This window comes from Onychostoma macrolepis, chromosome 22 (genome assembly GCF_012432095.1).
Source record: "Onychostoma macrolepis isolate SWU-2019 chromosome 22, ASM1243209v1, whole genome shotgun sequence".
Lineage (NCBI taxonomy): Eukaryota > Metazoa > Chordata > Actinopteri > Cypriniformes > Cyprinidae > Onychostoma > Onychostoma macrolepis.
The window spans coordinates 29,751,210-29,769,848 of NC_081176.1; the positions used below are offsets into that span (position 1 = coordinate 29,751,210).

At 38.0% G+C, this 18,639-nt stretch overlaps 2 protein-coding genes across 6 annotated transcripts; one reads left to right on the top strand and one right to left on the bottom strand.

Annotated features, from left to right (window-relative positions):
* The first annotated feature begins 1,358 nt into the window (after positions 1-1,358).
* Positions 1,359-2,318, top strand: LOC131531057 (putative nuclease HARBI1). The gene is made up of 4 exons (XM_058761609.1): positions 1,359-1,794; positions 1,849-1,964; positions 2,058-2,165; positions 2,259-2,318. Exons 1-4 carry the CDS (start codon positions 1,359-1,361, stop codon positions 2,316-2,318), a joined length of 720 nt encoding a protein of 239 aa, XP_058617592.1.
* A 2,688-nt stretch (positions 2,319-5,006) lies between these two features.
* LOC131530474 (Fc receptor-like protein 2) lies at positions 5,007-18,551 on the bottom strand. Of its 5 annotated transcripts, XM_058760759.1 has the most exons (9): positions 13,214-18,551; positions 12,164-12,199; positions 11,460-11,714; positions 11,256-11,387; positions 10,895-11,065; positions 8,156-8,437; positions 7,044-7,283; positions 6,838-6,951; positions 5,866-6,566 (listed from the first exon to the last, which is right to left on the bottom strand). In XM_058760759.1, the coding sequence occupies exons 1-9, from the start codon at positions 13,242-13,244 to the stop codon at positions 6,532-6,534; spliced, it is 1,296 nt and encodes a 431-aa protein (XP_058616742.1). In that variant the 5' UTR covers positions 13,245-18,551; the 3' UTR covers positions 5,866-6,531. The 5 variants fall into 5 exon arrangements, with proteins under 5 accessions (XP_058616739.1, XP_058616742.1, XP_058616740.1 ...); XM_058760757.1 differs by having other exon boundaries at positions 11,256-11,714; XM_058760756.1 differs by lacking the exon at positions 13,214-18,551 and adding an exon at positions 5,007-5,658 and having other exon boundaries at positions 6,514-6,566; positions 11,256-12,396.
* Between the last annotated feature and the right edge of the window lie 88 nt (positions 18,552-18,639).

The window sequence follows — 18,639 nt, forward strand, 5'->3', positions numbered from 1 at the left end:
TTTGGTCACAATGGACAATTTGAAAATCACTGCTATTACATTACAGGTGAGTTATGAAGTGAAAATCCTCAGTTTGTGCTGATTATTGTACTTACATGCTGCGCTGAGAAATACAAGGAAAACCAAAGACTTCATGATGGCTTGATGATCCTGCTCAATGATCTAACACCTCACTCCCCTCATTTATACAGATCAGCGATTTAAATCACAATCCTGTGACCCAGTGATTAATCAATAACATTAAATACTCCAGAAAAGATCTCATCTCTCAATATAGAAATGCACAGCTACTTAAAATGAGTCAGTTCTATTATTGTCATGCTGGCCGTGGATTGTCCTCTGACTCAACAGCATTACAGTATGTTTTTCCCACCGTATAGTTCACACAGACATGCATTTAAGGATATCAAGCACTTTTAAGATAAATAAAATCTGCATAATTTCCCAGTGTGCAAAGTTAAAAATAGTTATTTACCATACAGCTAAACCGAACCAATCATGTTAGTAGTAGTTATGTTAAACTAATAGCACTGTATTTGGAGAAAACAAAAGTGAAGATTTAAAATCTAATATCTAATCTAAAGTGTTTAAAATCTGATAAAGACTTAGATAAAGATAAATTCCTGTCATCGGTTGTCAGCTGATGTCCTGTGCGCAGTGCATTTAGTCATTTGGGAGATAATAAGGTGAGAAATGTGAAATATCAGATACATTCATGATCATAGAGCAGTTATGAGGACACTTGTCTTAACTGGACCCACTTTTTGTGAATGTGGAACTATATATTTATGGGCAAAGAAAATGAAAGTTTAAAAATGTATTCACAATATTACAAATATTGGTCCCACTTTATATTAGGTGGCCTTAACTACAATGTACTTACATTTAAATTAATCATTTGATACAATACACTTATTGTGTACATACATACTGTATGTAGTTACATCTGTAATTAATTTATGTAATTACATTTATAATTACTCTGTTGACCCATCCCTTACACCTTAAACCTACCCATACCACCAAACCTGTCCCTAACCTATATCCCACCTCAATAGCAGCAAAAGTGTTTTGCAACACAATAAGTACATTGTATTTATTTTTTGATATAAGTACATATTAGTTCAGACCTGGGGTCCGTTCTTCGTACGTTGCTAACTCAGGTAGCTGGATTTGATTGTTGCCGATTTCGTTTGATCCTGGATCATTTGGTTCTTCGAAGCTCATCCCGGAGTTGTTGTCATAGCAACAGGTCAGTAAACTTAAACCTGCTCGGGAGCAGGCTTATTTCATGTAAACAGGATCAGATTGCGGCTTTATAAGCGGCGGTGATACGGGAAGTCTGTTGCACTTGCAGCATGTCTTGCCTGTTTTTACGAGAGCAACCTGTTGCGGAAGGTGCGAGGATAATTCGCAGAGCTTTTAGAATTAATCGTATTTTGCGACACGGACAGGATCCATTAGCACAGCGCGATAGTGTAGTTTTTGAAAGATATCATTTTTCACGTGAGGGTGTCATTTACATAATTAATTTATTGGAACCTCATATTAAAAGTTTGACTAGTCGGAGTCGGGCTTTAACAACAGCACAAACTGTGTGCATCGCGTTGAGATTCTTTGCGAGTGGCACTTTCCTGTATACTACTGGGGATGCGGAGAACTTGGGCAAAAGTGCTGTGTGTCGTGCCATTCGCAAAGTTTACCTGGCGCTCAAGCAGTTTTTAGGGGTTTTTGTGGTCTTTCCAAGCCACTTAAGACCCCAAGTTGTAAAACAGAGCTTTTTCGCCATTGCAGGTACATTCTAATTATTAATGAATATCGTGTGAATATGAATCGATTGTCCCCCAGGCTTCCCTAATGTGATTGGTGCCATAGACTGCACACACATTCATATCAAGGCCCCACCAGGCCCCAATGAAGGGGATTTTGTGAACCGAAAGGGGGTTCACAGTATAAATGTGCAGGTGAGTTACTATCACAATTCTTAATATTTTAGATGGGTAATATATACACAATGTATTCCTTAAGTGTGCAGTTGATTGACTACAATGTCTTAGATGGTGTGTGACTCGATGCATCACATCACAAATGTGGAAGCCAAATGGCCAGGATCTGTGCATGACTCAAGAAATTTCAGAGAGTCACATTTATGCACATTGAACGTGGTAAGGAAGATATTAATGTCAGGCTCACTGTATTACACACACACACACACACTTATTGTGGGCCTTACAGAACTGCATTTTACCATTGTACAGGTGATTACGACGGGATCCTGGTTGGAGACAGGGGCTATGCCTGTAGGCAGTATTTTATGACCCCATTCCCTGACAATTACAATGCAGCTCTAGCCAGGACAAGGGCACGCATTGAAATGACCTTTGGGCAACTAAAGGGAAGATTTCAGTGTCTGAAAATTCTTAGGGTTGCACCTGACAGGGCATGCAACATTATTGTCGCATGTGCTGTATTACATAACATTGCCACCATTAGAAAGGAGAGGACCCCTGTGGAGGAAGTGTAGCCTGATGATGACCTCCAGCCAGTGCACTTGGATCAACCTAGTGGCAGAGCTGCACGGGACAGGATTGTGGAACACCATTTTTGAGAAGAATAAATAAAAAAATAAAAAAGGGTCATCTTTTGCCTGCAAAGAGAGATATTATTATGCAAGGTCAACAGTAGTGCTCTGTGAAATGGTGTTTTAGTACTTACTCTGAAGTTCCTTTTGCAGCAACTCTATTTGTAGTGCAATTTTCTTCTTCATTAGCTGTTGGATCTCTATTTCTCCCCTCAGTTTTTGTTTTTTTAAATCCAAATATTCAACCTTATGCTGCAGGCTACGTTTATAGAGGGAACGGATGTCACCCTGTGCCATTTGCAGAGAAAATAAATTGGACTCAACACATGCCACAAACAAAAAAAAATACATAAATACTAAACTGATATGCAACACTGTCCACCTCTGTATCACTTCTCAATGCAGATTCCCTCTCTGCAGGCCTCTGTGCAGACTCCTGCAACTCAAATTGCTGTCAAAAACAAAGTACATTAGTTGATACAAATTTATAGGGTGTATTATATAGTGTGTTTTTATGTGTAGTTATGCACTTACAGGTACTTCCTCCAAAGGACACTCATCCGAGAGGATCTCTTCACTGTCCTGTGCAATGAAAATAAATGGTATGGCAAAGTGATACAGTGTCTCCACTATTGATATTGATTTCACTATTGAAGGAAAAAATAAATTAATAAAAAAAGTCCACTTACTGCACATGCTTCAGCCACCACTTGCATGGGAACAGGTAAAAGAGTGGGTGTGTTATGTAAAACTGCACAAAAAGAGAAAAAAATAAAAAATGTTTTATCACAATGAGGTACACGGGAAAAGAAACAGCAAATTTTTTTCATGTCAATGCAATTCAGCACTACTCAAGATTTACCAGTTGAAGAGTGTAGATGACATTTGGATTACACCAAATGCAAGGTAGCTACCAATTATTGTACAGTAGCCTATACAAAGAGAATTAAAAGCCTCTTTACCAGTAATGAAGGTGCTGCTGCTACTGCTTCCTGGCTGTGGATCTAAGGAAGAGCTGTTTTTTGTAGAATATTCTTGTATTTCACCTTTACTTGTTCACAATTTCTAGTGGGTCCTGTGGTGGCTCTAATATAAAAGATTAAAGTAATTATGAAAATTGTAAAACATGTACATATACTGTAATAACTGATTGAAAACATCCAACACAGTCACTACTTGCGCATTTAATTTGCCTGCAACTTCTTGCCAACCCTCTCTCCTGGCTTTTGCAGCCTTTGAGGTGTTCCCTGGCATTTTCATTAAATTCTGGAATTCGCCATAGCCCTCCATCAAGAGTTCTTGTTCTGCCGCTGAGAAAAAGTGGGTGCGCTCTTTGGCCATCGTGGGCAACCAATAACAGCGTTGCTGATCAGTGTTTCTACTATCGATACAACCTTTTAAACCAGCGCATGAACGTACAATGATCTCAGATAACTCAATCCAGCCATACTAATCATCAACAACAGGTGTGTTCGAAGAACCGAATTAGCCAGATAACGAGTAGCTGGATCATATCATCTTGGATGATGTGTCATTTGATCTCGGATGTAATAAGCAACATACGAAGAACGGACCCCTGGCATCCATTGGAATGGACATTACATATGGGTCTAAACCAATAAAAAATATCTGATTTCATTGTTTGAATTATGCTTATTACTGATTGGTTCCTGATTATCCAATCACAATGGAGAAATGACTTTTAACTTGATCTGAGAGAGCTTCAGACGTCAGACATGACAAGCATGGCTCTGAAGCTCGAGAGAGGGAGGAGTAAGTGCCTATTTTTCATTAAAAATGTTAATTTATGTTCATGCTAGCCTAATACATTTTCTCTCAGCATAATTTTAACAATTTCAAGTGTTAATATTTCAAGTTATTTTGAAAATATTTCATTTCATTAAGTTATAGGATTTTTTCAAAGTTTAATGTCCATCCCAATGGACATCGGGAGTCAAGAGATATTAGCCAGCACTCAGTTAGTTCATGCATAGAAGCAAAATACTTATAAGCATTTCATAGCTAAGCTATGTCTTCACAATTGATTTATTTTATGTATATAACCTGTTTTTCACACAGTCTTGTAAATGGAGAGTTATCTGATCTTGACTGCTTGGATTCAGGAAATGAGGCAGATGAAAACGAGAGTAAGTGTAGATGTTGAGAGTAGAGTACAAAGTTTTATGCCTTATATAATATGTAAATTGCAGAAAATGCATATGAGGTCACGAGTGAGAACATGGAGAAAGAGTTATAAATGTGATTGTTTTGTTATTGGATAGGACGAGGGACAGTGGAGATGCATGAGCAAAAAAAAAAAAAAAAATCCCAGTTGATTTTTACTCCCTTCCAGCATAGAAATAAAGAGGGGAAACAAAACAAAACAAAACAAAAAAATAAAACATTTTTGATAACTCGTGTTTTTATTGGTATTCTTTCATGTCCATTACAATGGATGCCATGACTAAATTAACATAAAATGCCATGAAATCTTAGATTAAAAAAGGCCATGTTTTTAACATAGGAGGTTGGCAGATCGTGGGCAATATAACCCCAAGAAATCAGTTCTGCAATCAGTTATCATGGAACTTCCAAATGCATTGCTAACTTTTAACATTGTAAGCTAATAAGAAGCACACAATTACTAACAAATGGAAAATAACAAAAATACATCTGCTGGATATTCCCATATATTCTCTCATTTACGATGAGCATCCTTGAAGCGGTTTCTGTGTGGCACAAAGCAAAGGTGTATGTTGCATTTGTCACAGAATACATGTGTTTTCCCTGTGCAGTATGGCCTCTTGCATCTGGTGGCCTCTGTCTTCTCATCATAATTCGGCATGTGGTCAACCATATCATACTGCACTTCAGGTAGAGGCCTTGCATCCTGAACTCGTGGTCTGTGGGCATGCGGTTGTGGTTCTGGAGACATACTGGGTCTTCCATGTTTTGCTGCCACTGGTTTATGGACACTCACCAGACACTGGGCCACATTCATCTTGAAATGGAGGAGATCCAGGGTGTCTTTTGTCTGGAGATTGGCCCTCTTGGCATCCAGCCTGTACTCTAACCAACTGTGAACATGAAGCGTCGCGGTTAACCCGCATTGAAAACAGATGAGCGCACATGTGCATATAAAGCTCCCACTTGCTGTGAACCAACCATCACACAAAATATGAGCCAGCTGTCCATGACAGGCCTAAACCAGACACAGTACCAGAACAAAAATACAAAAATATTGTCTGATTATGTTTTATCATCAAAATCCCAGGAAATAGAGCTTGACTTGATTTAAGTTTATTGCTATTGTTTCATGGTAAACAAATATTATAACAATACAGTAGTACACGATACAAAATACAAAAATTAAATAAAGCAATTATAAAACAAAGTTTTATACATCAAATTATGTAAAATATTCTTTAAATTTACTTTTGAAAGAAATTGTAAAAGTTTTTCTGGTCCATCTTATAAAACAAGTCCTGATAATAACCTTTATTGTGCAGAACAAAAGCACATGTTTCACTGTCAAGTGAGTCCTGCAATATTGACATTTTGGTGCTTCTTCAGCAATCATGAGTTAATCTAGTATGTCCAATACGACACCTTGTATACACAACTTGGTCACCCAGGAAATAGAGATGTAACCTTTTTTTATCAATATTGCACACCCCTAATTATGATGGTAAAGCAGAAAAAAAAGCAGAATGTATATAACTACTTTTTTTTAACAATACAATTAATTCCTGGTGGATCAAATCAAGTTCTTCTCTACATGTTTTTTCGTTGAATATCTTGTTTCACTCAGAAGTCAAAAGAGTTGAGATGCTGGTTCATGATGACTTTAAAAACTGTGAGATGCCAAAAGGAGTCTCTCTCAAAACATGACTTTTACAGTAAGTAATCATGTTCAGTCTGAGTTTTCTCACCATCATGACAGATTTAGATCAGATTGCAGTTTCTTGCTCTTCAACAGATGCAGCTGTTAAATACACACAAAACAATCAAGCATTTACTTGAACAGGTACGTATGATGTTTGTCTTTGTTTATTTTTTCTACCATCATCTTTTAACTATATTTAAACAAATTTGACTAGAAAAGATACAACTAAAAATTATGTCTTTTATCAGTGATGAAAGAAGTGGATTTATTGAGTAAAATTTAAAGGAAGTGTTTTTTTATTTGTTTTGTTTTATGATTAGATTCAAATTTGGGGTTTAACTGAATATAATGTAATAAATCAGACATTTACCTCTCATCCTGCAGCATTTGAAAATCAGCACGACTGTCACTAGCAGATATGGAGAAACTGCCAGAACAGAACTGAGTGTGTGGAGGACAGAGATCTGAGATCCTGAATGAGACGCTGAAGAAGAGACACACAAACACTTTATCAAGCTCCATATCTGAACTAGAACATAAGAAGAAACAAACCAGCTCAGTTTCATTGACTCTCACCTGTGACTGAGATCCAGCTCTTGGGTGACTCTCTCTCTCGGTGTTTGCAGGAGTAGAAACCCTCGTGTGACTTTAAGACAGTAGAGATGATCATCTCTGTAGTTTGACTCTGGATGAGTGACCCATCTTTATAGAAATCAGCTCTGAGGTTTGGTGGAGTTGTGTGTCGATCTAAACAGCGTAGAGTCAGAGTTTCTCCTTCAGTCACAGGATGAACAGGACTCTCCAGAATCACACCAACTACAGAAACAGAGCAAACATCAACTGACAAATAGTACGATTATAGTAAGAATGAATCAACAATGTGGAGACAACAACAATAATAATAATGTATTTTATTTAGAGGTGCCTCAAAACACTCAAGGACACTTTAATGACAATCATAAATTACAACACAGCAATACAATCAAAGCAACATCTATTCAACATTAAGATAATCCATAAATTAAAATGAATAAGGAAAAGCTCATTTAAAAAGATGAGTTATAAGACGTGATTTAAAAGTAAGAAGAGAATCACTTTCACGTTGTTGTGTAAGAGAGGATCATAGACGAGGAGCAGCTGAACGCTCTGAACCTCACAGCGGTGAAATAAACAGGAGGAAGAACAAGAGAAACAGATGAGGAAGATCTAATGTGTGCACACCAAAAGCAAATTTAATTATTTGCATGAGTAGATAACATACAAAATTAATGCAAAGACAAAAATCAGAGAGATATATGGGCTAATGCAGATGTGCTCAGTGGAAGAGGTTCTAGTTTATGGAGTTTGAGACGTAACTCAAACAGGACAGAGTTAATCAATACAACAATAATAATGATATTAATAATAATGATATTAATAATACATTTTCTCATGGGGTTTATGAAATATGTAAACAAATAAACATGACATGTGGATAAATAACTGCACGATTCTGGATACATTTAGAATCACAATGATTTTTTTTTTGGACAAAAGTCAAAGTTTGAGCAATGGCTTAATAGTCAAAGGTTAGTCTAGAACTCATTGTCATTTAGGAATAATATTGCATGGGTGACTGAATTAAGAAGGCAATCCAATTATAAATGAGGGATTTTGCAAAATGAATAAATACAGAAACACAGACTCACGGTGTACAGTGATATTAACAGGATGATATTTCTCTCCAGATTCAGACTCACACCAGTACACTCCAGTGTCATGTGTGATGGTGTCTCTGATTGTACATGTAGATCCTGTTTGTGATCCTCGACGTAATGATGAACAATCTTCCAGCCGCCAGCTGTCTGTGTATCTTCTCACTGTCCATCCAGTAGAGTTACTCTGGTCCTCACAGCTCAGAGAGAGAGAGTCAGATGTGAAGTGTTGAGTTCTGCTGGGTCTGACGATCAGAGAGACTGGAGGAGAAACACCTGAGAAGACAATTACAGCCACAGTTTAGAAATCAATCAAGACAGTTTTATTGATATAACACTTCACACAACTTAAATAGTTTCAAAGCAGCTTTTCGGAAAAATATTACAGTTCTAATATCTGAAAATCCATAAGTCAACACTTGAGTATTTCTATTTAAAACTTCATAAACAAAATTACACCTTAATATATTTGTCATTATGGCATCAGCAATCAAACTAAAGACAGCTGTGACAGCCAACAAAAACCTCCATAAGCTGTTACTATTGGAGAAAAAACCTTGGGAGAAACCAGACTCAACTCAGGGTTCAGTTCTTCTTTGCTTGTACAGAGTGAACCTAGTAGTATTTATAGTTAGCCGAGTTTGTTGCATATTAACTTACTCATCTAATTATTAGGCAGATATTAATCAAACTGTAAAATGATTGATTAAGTGTTTATATGGTTCATCCTATAAGATTTGCTGATGTGCACATTGATGGAGTGTCCTGTGTTGTTGGTAAAGTGCCTAGAATCAAGGTTTGTTCAATGACATACTTAAAATAAATTTCATAAAATAAATTTCATAAAACACTATTTAATAAATAGGTCAGATTATACATTTTTATTATAGCTATTTGATTATGTTCCATGAAGCCCACTTATGCAAGCAACACTTTTAGTGGTTATATTTTAGTTTTTCATTTCAGTTTTCCTCCATTAGAATTAAACATTTTACATTTTTGCAGCTAACCCAAGAATCAAGGTGTTGCTGGTTAGTTTGGTCTATTGAGGCACTGCTAGTAGATGCAGTAACTACACCTGACAGCAGAAGCACCTTTCTCCATTCACACCATTAACAAGTAGCTGTATACAGAGCTGGGTAGATTACTTACAAATTGTAATCCGTTACTGATTACAGATTACAGGTTACATGACAAAAATGGTAGTCAGTAATGTAATCTGTTACATTACACATTTTAGGTAATATAATCAGATTACTTTTAGATTACTTTTGATTTAACTCGTTTATCACATTGATTTAAATAGCATTATCTTGTACCATAATGATGTAAAAAATGCAAAGAATAAGAAAATTTGTTCCATTCATTGTAATTTACAACATGAAGAGCATTAAACATTATATTACATCAAGGTTTCCCAAACTAGGGTTCGTAAAGGAACTGAAGAGGGGTTGTGAATTTAATGAAAAGCTGAAAATTAATTAAATCATAATTTTTTTTAAATGAAAATAAATCATTTTAAAACAAACTCCCTTTCTTTTCTTTATTTCTTTTTTTTTTCAGTTTTTTTTGAAAGTCTCTTCACTTGGTGGCCACATTTGCATCGCCTCTGGGCAGCGCGTACAAGACCTACAGTATCTTAATGAATGGGGGAATCCTGAAATCTCAAAAACTGCTCGCTGAACTCACAATTAAATTACATATGTCAAATCAGCAACAGAAATCTGGAATTAATTGCCCCATGAATGTTGTTACTTATGCTCAAATAGCGTTTAAAAAGCTTATTTTTCAGGCTAGACCAAGCAATGCGCATGCAGAGTCATAATGTGCTGTTGGCTTTTTCATTTAGAAGGTGGAACTATTCCTCCATATCGCATGTTGTGGTTTCTCCCATTCATAAGTATAGTAGAGAACCGTCTTTGCATTTCTATAGTCTTTGTTTGAAATAAAACACTTACTAAAAAAAAGGTGAAATATTTTGATTTACCTGCATGCCATGTGATCATTAATCAACATCAAAGAAACTGTGAGCATGTAAATGTGTTACTTAATTATTGAAATATTTATTTTAAAATCTCAGGGGTACTTAAAGCAAATATATGTGGTGAATAAGGTTTAGATGACAAAAAGCTTTGGAATGCCTGCATTACATGTAACTAAGAAAAAACGTGAATATGTGCATTTTAATTAGTTATAATTAATAATACATGGTTAAAAAACCTACAGAGTAATAATTCAAATAAAAATGAATGTGTAGCCTAGTTGATGCAATGTAGAAACCATTCTTAAACCTGAAATGATTTTTGTAAATCCAGTGGTCAAATGCAGTCGCCACCGGACTAATGACTAGTCTATGTGTGAATGTCCACAAAACTGGACTATACATATATAATATGCATATAATCGGTAGGCTATTTTAGAGAGGAACATTTAAAAGATGAAAAAGAGAAATTAGGGAGAATCAGTGATTTATGAATAATTTATTGCTATTGTGTGAATAATATGCAATCATGTAATCCATAAAAAAAGTAACTGTAGTCTGATTACGAGTATTTTAAAATTACAAGTACTTAATTTTTGGAATCTGATTACATAATCCAGATTACATGTAATCAGTTACCACCCAGCTCTGGCCATATATTAAGACAGGACACACTTTCAAGACACATCGAGCTCTAAAAGGTCAAGGAAAATTTCAGAGTGTCTCATTCATTCTGTTCAGTCTGAACTCACCAGTGACACATATTAACTGTGTGTTGCTGTACTGTGTTTTATAGGCTGGTTCTCCTCTCTCTGCTCTGCACACATAAACTCCTGTGTGATTTAGAGCAGCAGAACTGACAGTGTAGTTTCCTCCTGCTCCTCTGCTGCTGTCTGAGAGCAGATCATAACAACTGCTGTAGTCTGTATAAAGTGAAAAAGTGCAGTTACCTCAAGAAATGAGCAGACATTTATACATGAGTCTTATAAATTACCTTTATTGGTATAATCAGAGTATTCAGATTGATTCAATATGTTGAATCTATATAATATATATATTTTTTTTTTATGAAACCAGTTTATTCAGATGTTACTGAAGCACATTATATCTTACCTGATGAACCAGTATCAGTGAACCAGCTGAATGTCCAGCCTGTAGAGGAGCCGCTAACCTCACAGATCAGAGTCACTGGATCTCCTTCAGTCAACCACGTCTGTGGAGAAACACTTAACACTGCTCTGGGATCTGAAGATGAGAAATCACTCATTAATAACATGATAAACTTGTGTGTGTGTGTGAAGAGATGATCAAACTCACCTGATACTGTCAGTGTAACTTCATCACTGCTGCGTGATGTTCGTGATCCTTCTCTCTCTACTCCATAACAGGAGTATTTACCTGCGTCAGACTCAGTAACAGAACTGAATGTGTGTTCCTGTAGTTCACTGAAAACATTGCCTGAACTGTCTTTATACCAGCTGTACTGCCAGCTAGAGACTCCTTCAGCATATATGTCACATCTGAGAGTGACTGTCTCTCCTCTGAATACATGTTGAGCAGGTTTGATGGTCACTGTGAACAATTCACAATAAAAATAATGTGCTGCTTTTACTGCATGAACACAGTTACTTGACTGTAAAACACACGCTAAATCAGACGAGACTGAAGTGTTGTTCTCTATAGCTGTTATAGTCATTTATAAAAGATCTGTCAATATTCAATCATTGGGAATTTGGAAACATGAGTTTTTCAACAAGATCCCGCCTCTCACTGTTTTGATTTCACAGAGAATGTAAGAAATATATCAGCTATTCTTGATAGACTGATGTTTTTGTGTGTGTGTGTGTGTGTGTGTGTGTGTGTTTCTTGTCACACCTCAGAATTATCACATGAATGATTCAACTTGCATTTATAATCATAATGAAATGTAATTTCTCAACTCTCAGTTGGTTTATAACAGTTACTGCAGAATCACTCATATGAAAATATATGATGAAAATATATGAATTAAATTGACTCACCTTCAGTATGTTGAGAGTAGATGTTTGAAATCAGCACTAAAGATACAAAGAAGAAAAACTCATTACAATTTGAACATTGAGCTCACGTTCCTCTCGAGGCCGCGGCGCCCGTTCACAAGGCTCCCGAAGCAGCGGAGCCAGCCATTGCCCGTTTCAGGGTGGCAGCTCCGCACACACTGCTGTGGTGGCCGCTGGTTCTGCCCTGGGTCCCCATCCCGCCGGCGCTGCCTCAGTCCCCAGGTCCCCCACCAGCACATGGACCTGGCCCCCATCCCTCCCTTCCCTGCTCCGTTCCGCCTGGCCATCCCCTGGTTGGGTGCTTGGAAATGTCTGGAAGCCATTCCTTAGAGGGGGGGTCCTGTCATGAATCCGGGTCCACGATGCTCCCTCCCACCACCAGAGGTCACTGTCTCCCGGATTCAATTCCCCAAACTCCACTCACCTCATTATTGTTTGATTTGCCCCAGCTGTGTTCCTGATTGCTGTCCCTACTTAAGCTCCCTGTGTTTTCTGTTCTGGGCTCGTTTGTCTCACTTTTGCCAGGTATGCCTGTGATTTATGTCTGCCCTGTGCCTCGTGTATGTCTTGTTTTCAGTGCTTGTGTTTTCTCTGGCTTTTCCCCTTCGGGGTGGTTTCAGTTGTGTTTTTGTTTATTTTATAATTTGTTAATAAAGAAGATTCCTTTTGCCAGCACTTGAGTCTTCGTTCCTCCCCACCCGTGACATGTACTAGTGAATATTACGACAACAGCGACAATAACTGCAAAACAAACCAACAGAACTGATTCAACAGCATTACACATCACAAAACTGACTGACTGAACAAACACTGATCTACAACACAACAGAGTGCATTTCTCTTTCACAAACAGCACTAACTGCACACTTCCTCTCAAACTCATCCTTCACTCAGATATCATGGACTAGAGCTGGGTCTGAAACTCTGAGAGCAGTAAGAAAATACATAAATCTAGAAACACTAAAACACTTGATCATTTATATAATATAATAGCAATTCCACTGAAATAAATTTAGAGAAAACAATACTCACAGAACACAAGAGGAAGTTGACCGAGCTCCATACTGACTGAATGATGACAGACTGTTAAAGACTCAAGACTTCCTGAAACCTGCGTCAGAGCTTCAGAATAATGTTGATAGTCTTGAAAGGTTTTCACAGAATGTCACACTGATTAACATGCAAGTTTTCTCCAAAAATGCTGTCGTGACCCATTTAGTATTAAATTGAACAGAATTTATGTGCTATTATGAAAAGTTGTATTCTGCTGTGTTCAACGAACAAGGGAAATGGAGCAATATTTTGATGGCTCTTTATTGTAATGGTGGTATTAGCTGTTTTCATAATTATGTATTTATGTCACAATAAAGTGAATAACTGCTGCTCCTCCCTCACTGGTCCGTGTGGTGGAGCTGAAATAGAACAAACCAAACCACAACTATGAGCTCACATCTATCCAGGGGTGGATCTAGAAAATTATTTTTAGGGTGGCAAGGGGGTGGCATGAGGATTGTGAGGGGTGGCAACCAGGGGCGTGCCTCACCCTCGAGTGCTCAAACACACAAATACTCAAGAAACACCATTACATTATTAATAAAAGATATAACTTGTTTACCTATTTTAGGTTTTCTCATCTCCTCCCGGTCACATCGAATTGTTCAAGCACTTCCAAACTGTTGATTTTAATTTCAGGATGAATGTTCATAAGGGCAAGTCCAGTGAGCCTGTGGTCTGTCATCGTGTTGCATAAATATGTCTTTAGGTGCCTCAATATGGTGAAAGACCGCTCTGCAGAGGCAGTGGACACTGGCATTGTTAGGAGGTACTTTCAGTACACAATGTAAATTTGGGTAAAATTCCGCCGTGTTCTTTAAGGCAAACTCAGTCTTTCACTTCAGATGCGAGGTGCTCTATGAAGGAAAGAAACAGATTCCATTGCCAATATTCATCTTGTGATGTTGCTGGTTGTGTTTGACTGCAGCCAACTCACAACTTTGATCCCACATCTTTCCGAACGTCACATCCTCCCGGCATCACTAATGCACTTGCATTACTAGCAGCACTCGGTAGATCACAAGTTGGGTTTTGCAAACTGTTGCTAAGAGGCATCAGATATTGTAGTAAACCCTGAATCACAATAATGCTGATAATGAAATCAAACGACTCCATTGTTCTGCCTAGAGACATCGCTGTATTGCAGATCCTGGGGTCCCCCTCAGTCTTCAGTTGATCCATTGTCACATAGATGTTCTCGTAGTTTTGGATGACAGTGCTAATGCACACATCGTGCTGAGACCAGCGTGTGTCTGAAAACTTTTGTAAATGCTGATTCGTGCTGCTTTCAACTAAAAAGGTTTTCAGCTGTTTTGGTGAAGCTGGTATGAAAGATACAATGTCTTGTACAGCATTCAAGGCATTTCGAACCAAAGGGATGCACTATCGCCAAATTAAGTGCATGGTTTCTGCAATGCACATAGGTGGCAGCCGGGTACAGCTGTTTAATGTGGGCTTGTACACCTCGCACCTTGCCACTTACGTTCCCAGCCCCATCATACCGCTGTCCCGCCAGATTGCTAGACTGTAATTTCAATTCTTCTAGCTTGTCCAGTGATGATTTTGTTAGCGTCTCGCCAGTGGTATCAGCAGTGGAAACGAAGCACAAAACGTTCTCTCGAACGGAAAAGTTGCCAGAGTCACGATCCACACAGCGGACTAGTAGCGAGATTTGTTCTGAATTGCTGATGTCAGCTGTTTCATCCGACAGCAGAGAGAATCACTGGACTCATTTGCATTTCTCAAGATTTGTGTTCTGAATCTGTTTCCCACACAACTCAACTATTTTGTTTTGTATTTGATGACCACAGTAATTTGTGTTTGAAGGTGCAAGCTGCAAATACTGTTTTAAGGTTACATCACCATCTGCACGAGAGTTAAGAAACGCATGGAAATTGCTGCGTTTGTCTGTATGACCTCTAAGAGGTACATTTTGCTGTCCGCAAACAGCAATTAAATCAATTATTGCTTTGATACCATACTTGTTGTGTTCTGTTGTGTCTTGGTGGGAACGATCATGCTCTACAAATTGACTGCATCGTTCCTGTACACACACTGCTGCACATAACTGAGCACGTAACTGATGTGCTTGAGTGGATAGATGCTTTGTGACATTTTTTTTCACGTTACTCCAGTTACTGAGTGGCTTTGTCCTGAGAGTCATCTCGCCAGAGGAGAAAAGCATGCAGGCCACAAAGAACAGGCCATCCTGTGATATGCTGTATCTCAATGTTGGATATAAAGTCTCACTGAAAAACTCATTAGGATTTTTCTTTGTTTCCCAAAAATGGATCTTGATGGAGCGACCCAGTCTCTGGGTAGTCTGAATCTACTCTGCAGTGCACCGAGTTTAACAGAATCAGTAGCCGATTTAAATGTGCCAATATCTGCTACATCAGTTCTTGTTGTAACCGGGCAGCAAGCAGCAGGCACCTGTGGCTTGGCAGAACTAACAGAAGGTTGCTGTTGGAGGGTAGCGGTTCCATGCGAGGAGGCTGAGCAGCTGTCAGCTGGATCTGAATCATCTGATGAAAGAGACTGGGGCTGGGCCTGGAGTTCCCCGACTCAGGTGCCGATGTGACAACTAATATTTGCCTCATTAGTTTTAGGCCGTTTGGCAAATGTCTAAATTAGCTGTTTTAGAGAGTGTTAACTCATTTTGAACTTTGTTTTAAACAATAACTATCTGACTTGTAATTGCTTTTGTGTGTGGAAAAAGTGCCAACAAAACTAAAGCCAATAGATTTATTTTTACTCATCCCCAACCATGCAAGTACATACACACTTTAAAACACAAACGCACACCTTTATTTATTCTCATTATCTCTTGTTTTCTCAATATGTGAGTGTACAGTACACAGATAGATTAATAATCGCTGTAAAAATTATGTAAAAAAACCCAGCATTAATTAGCGCCCTCTCATGGTACGCACAGTGCGTACAGCTGTACGGCTGCAGGCGCCACTGGTGGCAACACCAAAGCAACATTCAATCACCTATGTTTAAAGTCCCCCTATTATGGGTAATGAAAGGTTCATATTTTGGTTTTGGGAGTACCCAACAACAGACTGACATGCATGCAAGGTCAAAAACACTTTCATTGTCTTATAATATGTATTTATTTTTACCTTACTTGCTCAACGACTCCCAAACGATTTGTTCAACGATTCATTTTCAAACCCCTCGTTTGCGTAACACTAATCTGCAGTGATTGGTCCGATTGGTCTCATTTTCACTTCATCAAAGACCTGCCCTCCTTAATTACTGTTGTTGCCACCCCCGACAAACACTGCCGCTCTCGCACTACACACCATGTTCGCAGTGAAAAATACATTGCAGAGGAAAGAGGAAACTGACAAAATGCCGACAGACAAGACAGAGCAGGTTGGTATGAAACAAGGTCTCAGGACTCTCTGCTTTCAAATTGTGTCATGTTTAAAGAAATGCAGGTAGCACTTTATTTTACAGTATGTGTACTTCCCTGGTACATACATGGTAAATATCTTGTACCTACAGGCAAGTGAGTGGTAACATAAGGTACTTATCTGAAGTGTATATACATGGTGACAAATAAGAAACACTGCTGTACTTACAGTCATGGCCAAAAATATCGGCACCCTTGGTAAATATGATCAAAGAAGGCTGTGAAAATTAATCTGCATTGTTAATCCTTTGATCTTTTATTTAAAAAAATCACAACATTCTAACCTTTTATTGGATAATAAGAATTTAAAATGGGGGGAAATATCATTATGAAATAAAATTAAAATATTTTTTAACATTCTCTGAGAGAATAATGTGAAAGAGGAAGTACAAGTCAAAGTATAAACAGCTTGCATTAACTTGGACGCATTACTAAGAATTTCCAGTTGATGCTGTAATGCCAAATAAACCACATGTGTGTGACGAGAAGCTCACATCAGTGGTTTTCAGATCTTGTTTTGTTAGTGCTTCTTGCAGAATGAGAAATGTTGGTAAAACTAAACACATAAGAATTTTGATTAGTTTAGGAGCTTTTTTTTTTTTTTTCTTAATTCTTATTCCATATTTTCTCAGTTGCTTAAACACTCAAATTCATTATAAAAGCCAAATGTCATAAACATAACATTTTGTAAAATATTTATCAGAACTATTAATGCTATTCTTGGGTTTCCAAACTTGTGCCCCCGTTCAGCAGCTTTCACAAACCATCAATGTCACCAACAGCAGCAGTTCATCAGTGTAACGGAGTGGTGAAATGTCATGGGCGGAGTTACATAGAGACCAGGAAGCTTGAGCACCATGTCCCAACCACCAACTGCCGAACCCCCGAAGTGTTGTCTACAATTCCATTTAATTATTGTCTTTGTATCTTTTTTTTTTTTTTTTTTTGAAATACAGAACAGGAACTAAACCAAATATGGGTAAAAAGGAAGGGAACACAGGCAGATGACAAAACGTGAGTCCAAAACCCTGACAATGACTCCAATCAGTCTTGAACCTGGGTCCCTCTGAGCTAACAGGCCTCAGCTTCCTAAACTACAGTTCACTGTGTCTGTAACATTCATTCCTACAACTACTTTTCAGGCATTTTCAAATGTGGATCACTGGCCTTTAGTGAGCAGCATGTGTGGACCATTGCTGCCATCTACTGGTCAAGTCATGAAACTGCCACTACCTATAAATATGTCTCATTACTACAATACTAGTTCTTCCTACTACACACAAACTGACCACAAACCACAACTTTCAGACACCATTTAATTTTTTTAGCTCAGCTGTCACAGAATTGAACTCAGAGCAAATAATACATGATGCTGCCTTCATAAATCTATCAGATTATACTCTATCAATAAATATGAATATTTAAATATAATTTGAATTCACAATAAAATATCATAGTTACTGTGTTAGTCATGTCTCTCTTGTTTAGAAAGCAAAGTCATTGGCATTTGGTCCACTAGAGTGAAGAAACCAACGGGAAGAGCTTATAGAGAGAGAGATGTTTATACATGCATACATCACATATACATACAGCACATATATACATTGTACATATATACAGTAGATTGTACATAGATACACTGTGCCCACTGTGTCAGGGAAGCCCGATCCAGAGGGCCACTCAAGTAGAGTTTGAAATATAGGCTACTTAAGGAAAGTGTTTGTGAGGTCAGTCAGAGCTCATGATACACACAGAACATACAGCTGCAGACGCCACGGCTGTGTGCTTGATTATGAGACGACTTTAACACACCAACACACCTGTCTGAGCTTCACTGTCCTGAAGATGCTGGTTCAGGTGTGATTTTCCTCCATTATTCACATATTGGTAAACATCTCCTGAAATCACATCATTAGAAGAAATATCAGAACAAATAAAGGTGTAGTCTTTCCCAAATAAAGCTAGGAGGATGTTGTTTTCC

Coding starts and splice junctions, on each gene's coding strand:
- LOC131531057 (XM_058761609.1), top strand. CDS start 1,359: ATGTCTTGCCTGTTTTTACGAGAGCAACCTGTTGCGGAAGGTGCGAGG. Junction 1,795..1,848: donor GAGCTTTTTCGCCATTGCAG/GTACATTCTAAT, acceptor ATTGTCCCCCAG/GCTTCCCTAATGTGATTGGT. Junction 1,965..2,057: donor TTCACAGTATAAATGTGCAG/GTGAGTTACTAT, acceptor ACAATGTCTTAG/ATGGTGTGTGACTCGATGCA.
- LOC131530474 (XM_058760756.1), bottom strand. CDS start 11,838: ATGACTATAACAGCTATAGAGAACAACACTTCAGTCTCGTCTGATTTA. Junction 11,066..11,255: donor CACTGATACTGGTTCATCAG/GTAAGATATAAT, acceptor CACTTTATACAG/ACTACAGCAGTTGTTATGAT. Junction 7,284..8,155: donor TGTTAATATCACTGTACACC/GTGAGTCTGTGT, acceptor CTGTTTCTGTAG/TTGGTGTGATTCTGGAGAGT.